The following is a 15,788-nucleotide window of genomic DNA, read 5'->3' as shown; positions in this document are numbered from 1 at the left end:
ACACCTGTGTGCTCATACTCATTGCCCCCCACGTTCTCTTTTATACTGATAACCAATTCTTTGACTCCTGGCAGCACTTCAGCTCCCCGCAGCACGAGCAGAAACAGGAAGTCTTCACCGCCATCACAATTGCCACCCTTCTAGGTCTTGCCGGCGCAGCCACTGGAGCTGCAGCTCCCAGCCTCCAAGATAACTCCTTTTCAACCCTTAGGCAAGCTGTCGATGCAGACATCGCCCGCCTTGAGACTTCCATGGCCCACCTTGAAACATCTCTCAACTCCCTGTCTAAAGTCGTTCTCCGAAACCACAGGGGCCTAAACCTTCTCCTCCTAAAAGAAGGGGGGCTCTGCACAGCGTTAGAAGAAGAATGCTGCTTCTATGCTAACCACTCTGGCCTCATTCGAGATAACCTCGTACAAGTTAGGGAGGGCCTCCGCAAGAGAAAGCAGGAACGTGAAGCCAGATGGTCTTTCCCTTGGGGGCTGCCCAATGGAATCCTTTCTTACTTTCTCCCCTTTCTAGGCCCGCTCCTCACCCTTGTCCTCCTATTAGCCCTAGGACCCTGGATCATCAGGTGAACTGTCCAGCTTGTCAAAAATCAAGTTAAATCTGTCCTTAGTAAGCCCATCCAGGTCCGGTACCAGCGAATCCGCACCACCAACGAAGACGCACCAGGAGTCTCCATTAATTGCCGTCCTCCCCAAATGGCCAGCCGCCTCTCAACGCACCCAAGCCCCAGCTCCCCTGCCCCTACCCCTTCTCACCGCCCATCCTAACCCCTTACCCTTACCCTTTCCCCTCCCCCGCCCTGTTTATCTAAGGCCACCAACATTCCATCGAGGCGCTGGACTGGTTAGCCAATGACGGGCAACGGGATCGGCCCGCCAGTCAACCTAAGGCAGGGACACGGCCTTTTGCTGCCGCGCTTCCCCATGACGGGTAAGACTGGCCACCTGTGTGGCACAGGCATTGCCCGGCTGGGCGCAATCCCGACCTAAGACAGGCACAGTCCCCCTCCCTCCTCAAATCAAGCTTTTCGGAGGAGCTTAATAAAAACAAAGGGGGAAATGTGGGAGGAAGGGCGCCCAGCTTGCCACAGTAGCAAACGGTGCGGCAAGAAGTGATACCGCCTCTGCCCACTGGGCCTAGATAAGGTGACCACGCCTGACTAGGCCTTTGCTGCTAGCGGCTGGCCGGCGCTGCCCTCCCCCTTTCTATCTCCCGCCTAGCCCAACATCCGGCCAGCTCTCACTCCCCCTTTCCCCTCCCCTATTCCAAACCTCTCAGCTAGCCCTCCCTATATCTTACTCCTCCCTCTACCCAACCCTATATAACCAAGTGTACTTCCATAATAAAGCAGACCTGTTCTTGCGCTCAAGCGGTCTCCGTGGTTTTTCCCCAACCGCGCGTCCCCCACGCCTGGAGAACCGGTGCTCCCTCTTGGGGCACCCCCCGCCGGTGGTTTGGCAGGAGCAAGCCCCCCCGACTCTTGGGCCCGAGCGAGGACGAGACCCTCACGCTCAGCCACAAACAAGCAAGAGTAGAAACATTATACCTGCATGCAAACAAGCAAGAGGGAGGAAAACTAAGGGGTGTGTGAGGGCTGAGAGATGGGCAAAGGACTTTTATCCAAAATATATACAGAAGAGACCTCTGAATCTTTGGAATTTCCTGTGGTAAGAGTGTCTTTTGGTCTTCCTGGTAGGCCCAGGACGATACCGGATAGTTTATATGCTAATGAGATGACAGGGAGGGGCCAAACATAGCTGCAGTCTTAGGGTGGGGGCTGGCCTCACCAGAGAGACCAGCCATATGATTAGGGTGTTGGTACTTGGAGCCACATCATATCAGCCCTACCTCTTCAACCTCTGGTAGGGAAGGGAGGTTGCTGCTTAAACTCAACCATACGGGCATTCTCTCAATCATGCCTATGTAAGGATACTCCATATAAACTTTCACCTAGTAAATGGTTAAACAATCTGTGGTACATCCACACCATGGATTACTACTCAGCAATAAGGAACAAATTATTGATACATGTAATAACTTGGATAAGTTTCCAGACAATTATACTGAGTGCAAAAACCTAGTCCCTAAAAGTTATATACAATGTGATTCTCAAAATAACAAATTATGGTAATAAAGAACGGATGAGTGGTTGTCAATGGTTAAGGTGGGGTGGGGTGGGAAGAAAGTCATTTTATCTATAAAAGGGAAATCCAAGGGATTCTATTGGTGATAGAACTGTTCTGTATCTTAAATGCATGAATTTTAGTTTCATGGTTGTGGTATTGTACTATAGTTCTGCAATATATTACTATTGGAGGAAAATGGATAAAGGGTATAGGGGATCTTTCTGTATTATGTTTTCACCACTGCATGTTAATCTACAATTATCTCAAAATAAAATTATTTAAAAATAAATTGTACTTTATATACTAGAAATCAATAATTGGAAATTGAAATCATTAAAAAAAAAACCTCATCATTTACTATAGCATTCAGAAACATTAACTATTCAGGGATATATAACAAAATATGTGGTAGACCTATATGCTAAAAATTACAAAATACTTCTGAGATAATTTAAACACATAAATACTTGAAAGATATTCCATGCTCACAAATTAGAAGTCTGTGTATTGTCAAGATGTCATTTCTCCTCAAATTGATAGACAGATTCAACTAAATTCCAACCAAAATGCCAGCAGGCTTTCTTGTCAAAATTTATAAGCAGATTCTGAAAAACATATGAAAATGCAAAGGACCTTATAGCCAAAGTAATTTTAAAATAGAAGAACAATGTTGGAGCACTTATGCCACCTGATTTCAAGCCTGAAAATAAAACTACAGTAATCAAGACATTGTGATATAGATGATAAGATAGAATATAGATGAATGGAACAGAATAAAGAGTCTAGAGATAAACCCAAACTTAGATAGTATGGCAGTTTGCTATTATTTATGAATTCCAAAAGAGATATTGATTATGTTTGTAAACTGGTCTGTTCCTCTGGGCATGATACTCTTTGATTGATTTAAATTCAAAGGTTTTATGTTTGCTTGATTAAATCAAGATTAGGACTTTGATTCAACCACATTACTGGGAGTGCAGGGTTGAGTCCCGGTCCCCTCGGTGGACTCTATAAACAGACACTCAATCAAGAAGACAGAAGAAGACACACAGAGGAAGAGCGACAGCTCCATAGATTCAGAAGAGAAGAGAAGGTGGTCATTTCAGTCTTGCCATATGACAGAAAGGAGAAGGCTCAAACAGCTAAAGTCCCAGAAGAGAGACAGGCCCTATGCCAGCCTACAGCTGAGATTGGAAGAAGCTGGGACGATGGAGCCATGAGAGGAAGAAGGAAGGCTGAACCCTCACAGATATTGGCAACCATCTAATGTGAAAGTACCCCTTATGGTACCTTGAGTTGGACTCCTTAGGGCCTTGTAACTGTAAGCTCTACCCCAAATAAACACTCTTTATAAAAGACAACAGATTTCTGGTATCTTGCATCAGCACCCCTTTGGCTGACTAATACCTATGTTCACTTGATTTTCAACAAAGATGCCAAGACAATTCAAAGGAGGAAAGGAATGTATTTTCAATAAATGATACTAGACAACTGGATATTCATATGCAAAAATATGGACTTTGACACTTAACAAAAGTTAACTTAAAATGGATCATGGATCTTAGTGTAAGAGTTAAAGCTATAAAACTTCTAGAAGAAACCTTAGGAGAAAATCTTTGTGACCTTGGGTTAGGCAAAAATTTCTTAAATAGGACACATACAGTAAAACACAGAAACAAACATGAGATTTTAAAAACTGACAATTGGACTTCATCAAAATTTAAAACTGCTTAGAAAGAAAAAATCTAAAATAGCCAGCCACAGAAGTGGGAGCAAATATTTGCAATGCCTATAATATATTTTACAAAGGACTTGTACTCAGAATATATTTTACAAAGGACTTGTATTCAGAATATTCAGAGTTCATGTATGCTCAATAATATTAAGACAACCCATGAAAATTATAACAGGCAAAAAAGATTTGAACAGACCCTTTGCAGTGGAAGATATACAAATATCTAAGAGTTATATGAAAAGATGCTCAAAATCATTAGTTATTAGGGAAATACAAATTAAAACCACAATGTGATCCTGATACATACCCATTAAGATAGCTAACTTTAAAAAGATTGACAATATCAAGTGTTGACAAGAATACAGAATGAAGGGAGTTTCACTTTATTGCTTTGGCAATGCAATATGGTATAACCACATTACAGTTTGACAGTTTTTTAACAAAATAAAGCATTCAATTACTACACACCCTAAGACATAGCAGTTTCACTCAAAAGAAATGAAAACATATGTCTACATAAAGACATATATTGGAATGTTCACAGCAGCTCTATTCATAATGCAAAAAGCTGCAATCAACCCAAATGTCCATTAACAACAATTGTCAAATTCCTACACTGTACAATATTACTCAGCATTAAAAAGGAATGCATTATTGATACCCACAATATGGATGACACTCAAGAGCATTATGCTAAGAAGCCAAATACAAAAGACTATATGCCGTATGGTTTCATTTATATGAAAATCTAGGAAAGGCAGATTCTATGGGAACAGAAAGCAGATCCATACTTGGCAAGGGCCAGGGCTTGAGAGAATTTACTGCAAAGGATCATGAAACTTTTCAGATTTATGGAAATATGCTATATCATGATTTTGAAAGTAGAGCTGCTATAATTTACTTTTGTCAAAACTCATCAAATTGTATACTTAAAATTAAAATTTTTTATGTAAATTTACCTCTATAAAGAAGAATAAGAATCTTTATGCCACTTCTAAGAATAGTTAGCAGACATTAAGACCCATTTTTAAATGCCAAGTATTGGTTAGGTGATCTTTTGACTACTAATATTTCATGCCTAAAGACAATTTCTCATGAGAAATCTGGATTGGAGGTTACATGGAAAAGTTCACAAAATTAATTATCTAAAGTTAAGCTTTATAAAATTATGTTTGCAGCATAAATTTAGAAACAGGACAACTAACTTCAGTGTCTAGATAAGAATTCAATGATTAAGCTAAGGATTGGACCAAGTCTAACATGTTACATTTTCTTAGGTGCTTCAGCGTAAGTGTGCTGCAGCACTGCTAGAAAAGATGAGCCCAGCTTCTTTCACCTCTAAAGGTTTGAATCAGACCCAAAGAACACAAAATCTCCTAAACTCCTTCTGATTTATAGACCCAGAAGAGTACCCAGGATGGCTCTCGATCATGATATGTCCCTCAGATACTGAGCAAAGCTCCTTATTTATACTCTTATTTGTCCCTCATTATAACCCAACAAAACATTTTAGTGAAGTTAAGGAACTTACCTGGAGTCAAACATCTAGTAACCAGAATCCAGATCTGGCTCCAACACATATACTCTTAAAAACTACCCTACACTGACTCCCATACCAAAAAAGCATTAAAATATCAAAGAAAAAATTAAATCAAAAATATTAAAACCAAAAGTCCAAAGCTAACCATCACAGAACCTTAGAAAATGAACCAAACTCAGCAATTTGATGTCTTTATGTAAAAAATCTCAGTATCCTGCATAATGAAACAACATATACAAAATGCACAGTTAAAACATTTTCTCAGTGTTGAATTACTCAGGTTCTGAAATATATTTTCTATTCCTTTAGATAGAAAAATATAAGAATTCTGACACTGTTCTTATAATGCTTTAATGCAAAATTTGAATTTAGCATAATATTTGTAAGGCCAAAACTTTCTGACACTACTTATAACATAAATTTGATACACAATGGTATGAGGCGTACCTGTTCCATTTCTCTGTGTGAATAAGACATTTTTAAAGAGAAGAGAAGGAAGTGAAGAGAAAGGAGCCTCAAGGGCTACCTCTGGATTGTGTTCTTGGGGCCTGATAGAACCCCAAGCTCCAATGGCTTCTGCCGAGTCTCCTGCCAGCACCCTAAAGGGCCCCCATTCCTCCCTCATTCCCCAGCAGCTCTCCAGATGTCCATAGTCACCAACCATCTGGTGTAGCAGGTCACTACTGCCAAGTGGCCACCCCAGCAGCCTATCTGCCCCTCTGCCCAGGCCAAAACACGTTAATTCTCTGGCACAGCAGGGACTCTTCCTTACCAGCAGAATGGGAAAAATCTGGAGGAGATCATGCTTTCCATGTCCCAGACCACAACTCCTGGTGCTCTGGCTAAATTCTGGACAAGGATTGTTGCTAGTTCCCAGGCGTCAGTGGAGGAGGATTTGGGGAAAGGGCCCTGGCTGACCATGAAATTTTCTCTGGGCATGGATGAAAGAGACTCCAACTACTTTCTCTGTACCTACAGCATCATGGTGCTGAGGAAGGAAGTCCTAAAGTAGCTCCTCAGGATAAAGGCCCCCCACATGACAGTGATGATCAAGTCCCTGACTTGGAGCACAATGGATACCAGCATGGTTTTCAAGGAGAGATGCGGGGGACAGTGAACAGGTTGCGGCTGGAGATATGCCAGAATGAGCTGAAGCTTGGCTCAGTGCTGCTGCTAAAGCAGACCAGAGTTTTTTTCTCCTTCATTCCAAAACCACTACCTCAACATGATATCCAATAACCTGGTCCACATCTGCAGTCAGATTCTGGGGACAAGAACTTCTTCAAGCCATCTCAGCCCTTCCTCAAGGATATAGGAAGCTTCCTTGACAGCTTCCAGTACAACGTGGCTATAAAGCCTGGGGAAGGCTTCATAAGAGCAGAGAACACAGAGGCAGAGGTGTCCACTGAGGAAGAAGTCCTAGAAGCAGATGACCTGGATGGACTCCTGAGCAAGCTTCCTGAGGACTTCTTCCGTGGGACCAGTATTGGGACTGCCCCAATGTAGGGCTCCCACAACAAGCAGGCAGCCTCTCAGCACCTAGGCAAGGCTCTGCATTGTCTGATCATGTCCAAGGGAAAGAAGACAAGCAAGATTGGAGAAGAGACAATGCTTGGGGCTTCTGTGGTTGCTCCCACCTGGATTTTTTCTCTGACAGCTCTTGTTGCTCAGATTTGGCATTGCTATCACTTTGGGTCATTTGGCTTACCAGAACTTGGCTCAAGACTGGGTCTCCAAGCTTGCTGTCCTCTAACACTCTGGTGCATCGTTCCTTCTCTTGCCAGTGGGAAAGGTGTGTGATATTCAAGTGCACTTTTTGCCCCTTGTCCTTCCTGGTCCTCCCATGAACATTTCACCAAAGACATTTTTATTGTTTTTGATACAATGCCTTCATAGAGCAGCATCAGACACAGGCAGTGTTGTCCTTGCTTTTATTACTGATGTGAATTCTAGCCTGGTATTATGGCACTGAAGCTCTGCATTTCTGAAGAGATTTTGCCCAATATGTGGGCAGTAAAGTAGGCACTCCATATGGTTTCACAACACAGGGCTGCATAAATCCACTCTTTCAAAAATAAGACTTTGTGATCCTGAGATGGTCCTTGAGTGACTTGTCACCTGAGAGATCCTCTATGAGGCATTAAAAACCTACAAGGGATTATCTCTATTGGTTTTCATGATTCAGAACATCTTTAACAACTAATGCAAAACCTATTAATGGCAAAGTATCTAAAACTAGTAGATACTAGTAGTTTTAGTAGGTTTATTAAAACTAGTAGCCAATACTTACTCAGGGCAACAGTCCCCAGCACCTCTGAGTAAAAGCATAAGCACTAACCTCTGGGGGTGGCAATGAGAGAGGCAAGCTCCTATTTGCATAGGAGATACCTGCAGTAATAATATGGTATGCATATAGCTAATGGCACCTGTATATGAGACTTCTTTCTGATCCACTGGCTTCATCAATGTTCATGTCTCTGAGGCTGCAATACATTCCCAGGTACTACAACATCACCTGCCAAATTTCAGTACATGTGTTTTAGAATATCATGTTTTATACCAATCACTCTCTACCGAAGATCTTTGTAATAATAATGTGTAGTCAGTACAAAGGAGACTACTGTATATCTTAGAAGATGGAGACAAAAATTTCTTCCAATAAATTAGCAAAAATTAATATATAAAAATGAAATTAAGCATAAAAGTTATCCCAGGAGAAAGAATGTCTTCCAAATAAAAAACTAGGACTAGAAGAACAATAGGTAAAGCAGATGAACAATCCATTCATAAGAGAAGATACAAACGCCCAAACAACCTATAAAAAATTGTTCAAATTTCTATAATCAAATAAATGATCACTAAAAGAATGAAACATATTTTCTAAATATCAGCAAAATAGAAACTAGATGAACTCTGAAAAATATGCAGGTAAACTACTAAAATTATATAAGAAAAATTTTCGCATTATTTCAAAATCAATTTATAAACATATTATTTGGCTATGGTCCAGTAACAAACAAAATGTAATATCAGAAGTTATGCTATTTAGGGAGCAGACGTGGGCTGAGCAGTGGGAGCCTGCCTACCACATAAGAGATCCCAGGTTCAGCTCCCTGTGCCTCCTAAAAAAACAAAAACAAACAACAAGCGAAACAAACAATAACACCAGCTCAAGGAAACTGATGTAGCTCAGCGGTTGAGTGCTGGCTACCCACATACGAGGTCCTGGGTTCAATTTCCAGCCCCATGTACCTCAAAAAAAAAAAGAAAAAAGAGTTTCAATAAAATGATTTTTTTTTAAAGTTATGTCATTTAAAATAGCATGAGGGAAGTGGATGTGGCTCAAGGGATAGGGCTTTCACCTACCATACGGGAGGACCTGGCTTCGATCCCTGGGGCCTCCTGGTGAAAAAGAAGAAGAGAAAGCATGCCTACATGGAGAGCCAGTGCCCACATGGTGAGCCAGTGTCCATGTGGCAAGCCAGTGCCCGTGTGGTGAGCCAAGCACCCACATGGCAAGAGTGCCCACACAGTTAGTCAGTGCCCATGCAAGTGAGTCATGCAGCAAGATGATGACCCAACCAAAGAGAGATGAAGGGGAGAGTCAAGGTGAAGCACAGCAGAAACCAGGAACCAAGATGGCGCAGCTAACAGGGAACCTCTCTCCACATCAAAACGTCCCCAGGATCGAATCCCAGTAAATCCTAGAGGAGAGAAAATGAGAAGAGAAGACCAAAAGGAGAAACAGATACAGAAGATCACACAGCAAGTGGATACAGAGAGCAAAAACAGCAGGGTTGGGGGTGGGGGTGGGGAGAGGAAGGGGAGTAATAAAAAAAATGTCTTTTTTAAAAAGAAAATAATAGCATCAGAAATATGGATAAATTATCTAATAATAAGACTTAGAAATCCAAGAATAAATCTAAAAAATAGATGTGCAAGATATCTCAGGATTTGTATTATTTATTCATTTATTTATTTTATTACTTATTATTTTAATACTTTGAGACATTAAAGAAAATTTAAATTAAGAGAAATGCTGTGTTCATGAATTTTTTTTTTAAGATTTATTTTTTATTTATTTCTCTCCCCTTCCCCCTCACCCCCAGTTGTCTGCTCTCTGTGTCCATTCGCTGTGTGTTCTTCTGTGACAGCTTCTAGCCTTATCAATGGCACCGGGAATCTGTGTCTCTTTTTGTTGCATCATCTTGTTGTGTCAGCTCTCCATGTGTGCGGTGCCATTCATGGGCAGTCTGTACTTCCTTTCGCGCTGGGTGGCTCTCCTTATGGGATGCACTCCTTGCGCATGGGGCTCCCCTATGCAGGGGACACCCCTGCGTGGGACGGCACTCCTTGCACGCATTAGCACTGTGCATGGGCCAGCTCCACACGGGTCAAGGAGGCCCGGGGTTTGAACTGCGGACCTCCCATGTGGTAGACAGACACCCTATCCATTGGGCCAAGTCCGCTTCCCATGTGTTCATGAATATTAAGTTTCAATATTATTAATATAAATTTCCCCCTAAATTGTCAATTCTCCTCAAATTGATCTAGAGATTTAATGCTGTCAAAGCAAATCCTAGAAGTTTTTTGAACTTGACAAGTTAATTATAAAATTTACATAGAAAGGCAGAGTCAAAAATAGCTAAGATGCTGAAAAAGAGAGAGAGAGAGATGAGGGCTTGCCCTACTAGATATTAAAGCTCTAATGAAGCCACAGGAATAGTCGAATAGACCAATGGAACAGAACAGAGCTTGGGAACAGGACTTTCTGCCTGAGATGCTTCATGTATGAGAGTCATAGCATTTCAGATCATGAGCGAAAGAACATATTTTTAAATAAAAGTTGCAGGGATAATTGGTATCCTCAAGGAATCAATGAAACTGCCCTACTAGATTAAAAACAAAACAAAACTAACAAACTAAAACTTCCATCAACTATAGGCAGTTAGAGTTATTAATACTAAAGGCGAAATGTAAAACTCTTAAGACTTTAGAAGAATTTATAGGAGAATATCTTCATGTTATTGGGATAGAAAAGAATTTCTTAATCCTTAAAACTATCACTGTAAGTATATTAGCAAAATTGAATTCCTGGACCTGAAATTCTAAGGATCACAACTAAAATCATAGAATCATAGAATTTTCCCCAAGGTAACACCACCCTGAAAGACCCAGCTTACCTTAATATTTCCATCTCTGTTTCCATTTCTTTCACTTTTTAATTTTAAAAGAATGCCAATAAATACAAAGAATTTTTAAAAATATTTTGAAACATATTAAAAAGATACACGTGTAGGGAAAACAAAACAAAACAAAAACACCAACTCACAATTCCTCCCATTCCTTTTTCCGCTGCTGAATCTTCTGTTGGGCCCTCTCAGCTTTAAGTATAAGTTTCCTCGTTTTCTCAATTTGATTTTCCACCATAATTTCACTTAAGGTTTTAGGCCGAAATGTCTTCCCTTTTTCTAGAATTGAGTCTTCTGGTAAGCTAATACTTGCACCTATTCAGAGCATCAACATTTTTTTTTCAATCTCTTTGAGGCATAAAATAAAACTCACAAATATTGCCTCTAACCTGGCACATTTTTTAAAAATCTGTAAGTAAAAGTATTTATTAAGCAACTATGAATTCAACCCAATAATAAGTACTATGGAATGACCCACGTAAAGGAATCTAAGACACAATTCTCACCCTTAAGGACATTATGAAAAGTTTGGCAAGATAAGATAATGTATATTAAACAATTAGAGAGGAAGATAAGGAGAGAAAACTGACAGATATTGGGAAGCTGGAAGGAACTTTTGTGATATGCTGGTAATGAGGGTTGGCAATGAGACCTCTTTGACACATGAAATTTGAGGTATCATGTACAACTGTAATGATCTGTGACAAATTAAAAACTGGAGACACACAAATCTATGATTTTGAAACTATAAGCTTTCTATGAACAAGTATCTACTGGGGAACTACTCTCTCCATACTCAAGCTAACCTGAAAAGCATAAATGAGAAATGGTAAATAACAATATGGGACAGTTAAATTTCAAATATATGGCATTATGAAAAAGGACGAGTTTAATGTGGCCTGGGTGGACAGGGAAGTTTTCTAACAAAGGTGTGACTCGAACTGGATCTTCAAGAACTGGGAGAATTCAGAGAGGAGAGGAGTGAGGTGGTCACTCCAGCAAGAGAATGGGTACAGAAATATGAGGCATAATTAGGGAGCAGCGAGAAGGACAATCAGCTAAATATTGATGTTGAATAGTAGAGGAGACCCTACTGTAAATGTAATATAGGGATGTATTGTGGAAGGCTTTAATACCAAGATAATGGTTTCAGTATTTATTCTAGAGACAGAAAGGAACCATTGAATGTTTCTCAAAGGAAAAGACAAACTGACATTAGTATCAGTACTGTATCATGGGCACTGGCCAGATTTGGTCAGGGAGCTGGCTGCAGCACTCTTTTTTAATCCTGACTAGGCCTTCTAAACCATTCCTAGAATTCTTGTCCTATTTCCACTCATCTGCAGTCACCAGTGGGCAATTACAAAAAACAGGATGCAGGGTTTAGAGGTGCATTCTCAGCTCATTCCTTCTGTTTGAAGTATATGTTCTTGGAATATAGTCTGAAATGCAGTATTCTGGCACCATGCTTTAGGGTGGGATTCAGGAATCTGGCCTGAAACTCAAACACTGACTAGAAATTAGTATCTAAGGAAAATCATAAATGTAAGAATAGTTGCAAGTGGGAATAAAGAAAATAGTAGCATCCTGTTTTCTTATCCATTCTGTCACATGACCAGGGAGGGTTTTCTTTACCAGCCCATAACAAAGAAAAAAGTTGGCATGGAATATTTGCTAAAGAAATGTGGCCTCTCATTCTCAGTCATTTTACACACCCCCTATCTCTCTTGATTGAGGAGACCATCATGAAAGGGTGAGCTCCAGCCACCATAGAAAGTCCAAAGGTTATTATCACAAAAAGTTCATTTTTGAAATTTTAATATATAAGGATTAATAAGCCTCCTTATCATTGAGGCTACCTCTATCTCTCTGGCTATCCTTTTTTCCAATTCCATCTTTTTCAGTCCTCTCCATTTTGCTTGGCCTTCTCTCTGATTGACTTGCTCGTTTGCCTTTGGAGTATTTGGAGGGCTTCACAAGCCTATAGGAGGATATCTTGTGGTCACTTTCAATGGCATAAACCATAATAGCATCACTTTCCAATGAATCACGGAATCTGGAAAAAAAAAGGCTTTGCAATAGTCACCATTTTAATCATCCTGCATGACTAAAATAAGACCATGATATATTATCCTTATAAATTATGTGGTTATAATATGCTAGATCCAAAATTTAACCATGCATATACTATGAGGGATATGACAGCAGTTGGATAGGACTTGGTTAAAGATCAAGTAGAATTTTCTTTTCAGTGTAAATACTAATTAATCATCATTATAATCAGTATGGACCACTGTTATGCTTATCTGTGGAAAAACAAATTTTTCAGGCATACTGTAGTTTAATGGTAAATGGAATATATCAAACTCTGAGGGAATGTAATCCACCTCAGAATAGTTAATATTTCCCCCCATCTTTTAAATTAAGAATTTAACTTATATGTATGTATCAGTTTTCCTAGCTTGTTCTCTAATGTAATACTTTAACCCTACTTCTTTAAAAAGTGATTTAGTACTTCTTTTTTTTTTTAAAGATTTATTTTATTTATCCCCCGCCCCCCATTGTTTGTTCTCTGTGTCCATTTGCTGCGTGTTCTTTGTCCACTTCTGTTGTTGTCAGCGGCATGGGAATCTGTCTCTTTTTGTTGTGTCATCTTTTTGCATCAGCTCTCTGTGTGTGCAGTGCCATTCCTGGGCAGGCTGCACTTTCTTTCGTGCTGGGCGGCTCTCCTTATGGGGCGCACTCCTTGTGCGTGGGGCTCCCCTACGCGGGTGACACCCCTGCGTGGCACAGCACTCCTTGCGCGCATCAGCACTGTGCATGGCCAGCTCCACATGGGTCAAGGAGGCCCGGGGTTTGAACCACGGACCTCCCATGTGGTAGACAGACGCCCTAACCACTGGGCCAAGTCCGCTTCCCTAGCATTTCTTTTAAGTTTCTATTTTTTCTTTCAGAGTATAGTATCTTTCTTATTTCATTAGGACTTATTTCCTTTATCTTTTTGTCCATTAAATGTTTATTCTTCAAATTTGAATCTTTCCATGAAACCCAGATAATGTGAAGGAAAATATGGAATGATTCAATCACATGAAAATTTAAGACTTCTGCACAGAAAAATCTGAACATTGTTAAAGGGAACTAGGAGAAAGCATTTACAATACGCATAATAAAAGACAAACAGCCATAATATAGAAATACAGCCTAAAACTAAAAATAAGGAGAAAATAAAACAGAACCTAAAGATAAAAATGAAGAAGGAATATAAACAGGTAATCCTCAGAAGAAAAAAATACAGTAAACCTTAAACATATGAAAAGAAATGCACAACTTCATGATAATCAAAGGAATGAAAATTATTCAACCAAGAGTTATCCTATTTGATCTATTAGACTGGCGAAGATAAAAACATTGGCAAAATTCAGTGTGACAGTTTGAGATTATTTTTTTGAATCCCAAAAAGAGAAAGACCATGTTTGTAAACTAACCTATTTTTCTAGGTGTGATACACTTTGATTATATTGGATTCAGTTGCAGGCCCTTGATTAAATTACCTGTCAAGATTAAGACTTTGATTCATCAGTAAGGCATGACTAAGCTTGAGTGCCCTTAGTGGGCTGATATAAACAGACGCTCACTAAAGAAGACATACAGGAATAGAAAGAGCTCTGTCATTTTCCATCCTGGGGCCCTGGGGAGAGAAGAGCCATTCATCTGATAGTTTGCAGCTGACCTTGGGAAGAGTACAGAACAGATGAGAAGGCCTGGAAAGAAATGAGTCCTATTTAGCAAAGAGAGGCAACCCTGAGAGACAAGCCCTATGCCAGCCTGCAGCTGTGAGAAAGGAAGCCCAGAGGGGAAGGCTGAACCCTTGCAGAGATCAGTGACCATATTGCTTCAACATGTGGCAACTGACTTTGGTAAGAAAGTAACCTTGCGTTGGAGTCTTTAATGCCCTGTCATTGTAAATTTTACCCAAAATAAATACCCTTTATAAAAGCCAACAGATTTCTGGTACTTTGCATTTGAATCCCTTTGGCAGACTAATACAGAATTTGGTACCAGGAGAGTGGGGTACAGTTTGTTGCAATTACAAAAAAATGCTGGCACAATTTTATAAATTGGTAAGGGGTACTTTTTGGAGGAATTGTGAGATGCTTGATAGAAAAGGTCTAGATTACGCTGAAGAAACTGTTGGTAGGAATATGGCGCCTAAAGTTATTTCGAGTAAGGCCTTCAGAGGAAATGGTGAAACTATTATTGGGAACTGGAGGAAAGGTGATCTGTGTTCTAAAGTTGTAGAGAATTTTAGCAATACTGACTCCTGATGTTAAATGGAAGGCAGAATTTGAAAATGGGGAACCTGGACATTTAACTGAAGAGCTTTCCAAAGTAAACTTGGAGAATGCAGCCTGGCTCTTCCTTGCAGCTTGTAGCAAAATGCAAGAGTAAAGAGATAAGCTGAGAACTGAATTGTTGGGCACAAAGAAACCAGAGACTGATTCTGGAAATTCCAAGCCTCTGGAAATCAAGCCCTCAGATGATAGTGCCCCATTTGAGGACTTAACTAAACTTGGAATTTGTAAGTCAAGATTCCAAATGAGGTTATCCAGAAAAAGACTTGTGGAAAGTCTTATACTGTCAGATGGTTTGGGCCCCTGCTTCCTACATGCTAAACCAACAAGCTTTTTGTGAGATCTGTATGAACAAAACTACTGTCAGTCTGAACTAAAGGGACATGGAGGGGAAAGATGGAAGGGAAAATGGCATCCCTTTGGTAGACTTATATATCCAGTGTTCTGGGTGACACAACTTTCTGTAAGTCAAATTGGCTGTATCTACCAACAATTAAATTGCACCTATCATTAACCCAAAAATTTTATATCTGCAAATTACCTTACAAAATTATTCAAATAAGAGTACAAAATATATGTATAAGAATGTTCACTGCAACATTGTTCAATAGAGTGAAAAATAAATTAAAAACAATTTAAATATCCTTCATCTGGGCATTAAATGAATACGCTGTGGAACAGTTATCAACTGAATACTTTAAAAAATATTTTTATGGAAAAGACCTAGACCAAAAGGTGAAAATACTAAACATAAAGGAGTTTTTATGGCTAAGAGATTTCAAAGTGAGTTGGGAAGTCATTCTAGAGGTTACACTTATGCACATCTCAGAAGGA

At 39.9% G+C, this 15,788-nt stretch overlaps 1 protein-coding gene across 2 annotated transcripts in view; it reads right to left on the bottom strand.

Annotated features, from left to right (window-relative positions):
* Positions 1 to 15,788, bottom strand: part of CFAP44 (cilia and flagella associated protein 44) — a 216,979-nt gene that overhangs the window by 81,959 nt on the left and 119,232 nt on the right. For both annotated transcript variants that reach the window (XM_004475584.4, XM_058295842.2), the window contains exons 23-24: positions 12,462 to 12,658; positions 10,743 to 10,917 (exon numbers count right to left, since the gene is read on the bottom strand). In XM_004475584.4, coding sequence (XP_004475641.2) covers positions 10,743 to 10,917; positions 12,462 to 12,658 — 372 coding nt within the window. The remainder of the gene's footprint in view (positions 1 to 10,742; positions 10,918 to 12,461; positions 12,659 to 15,788) is intronic.

This window comes from Dasypus novemcinctus, chromosome 4 (assembly GCF_030445035.2).
Source record: "Dasypus novemcinctus isolate mDasNov1 chromosome 4, mDasNov1.1.hap2, whole genome shotgun sequence".
Taxonomy (NCBI): Eukaryota; Metazoa; Chordata; class Mammalia; order Cingulata; family Dasypodidae; genus Dasypus; species Dasypus novemcinctus.
The sequence above is the reverse complement of the archived record's forward strand: the minus strand, read 5'-3'. Positions and strand labels throughout refer to the sequence as shown.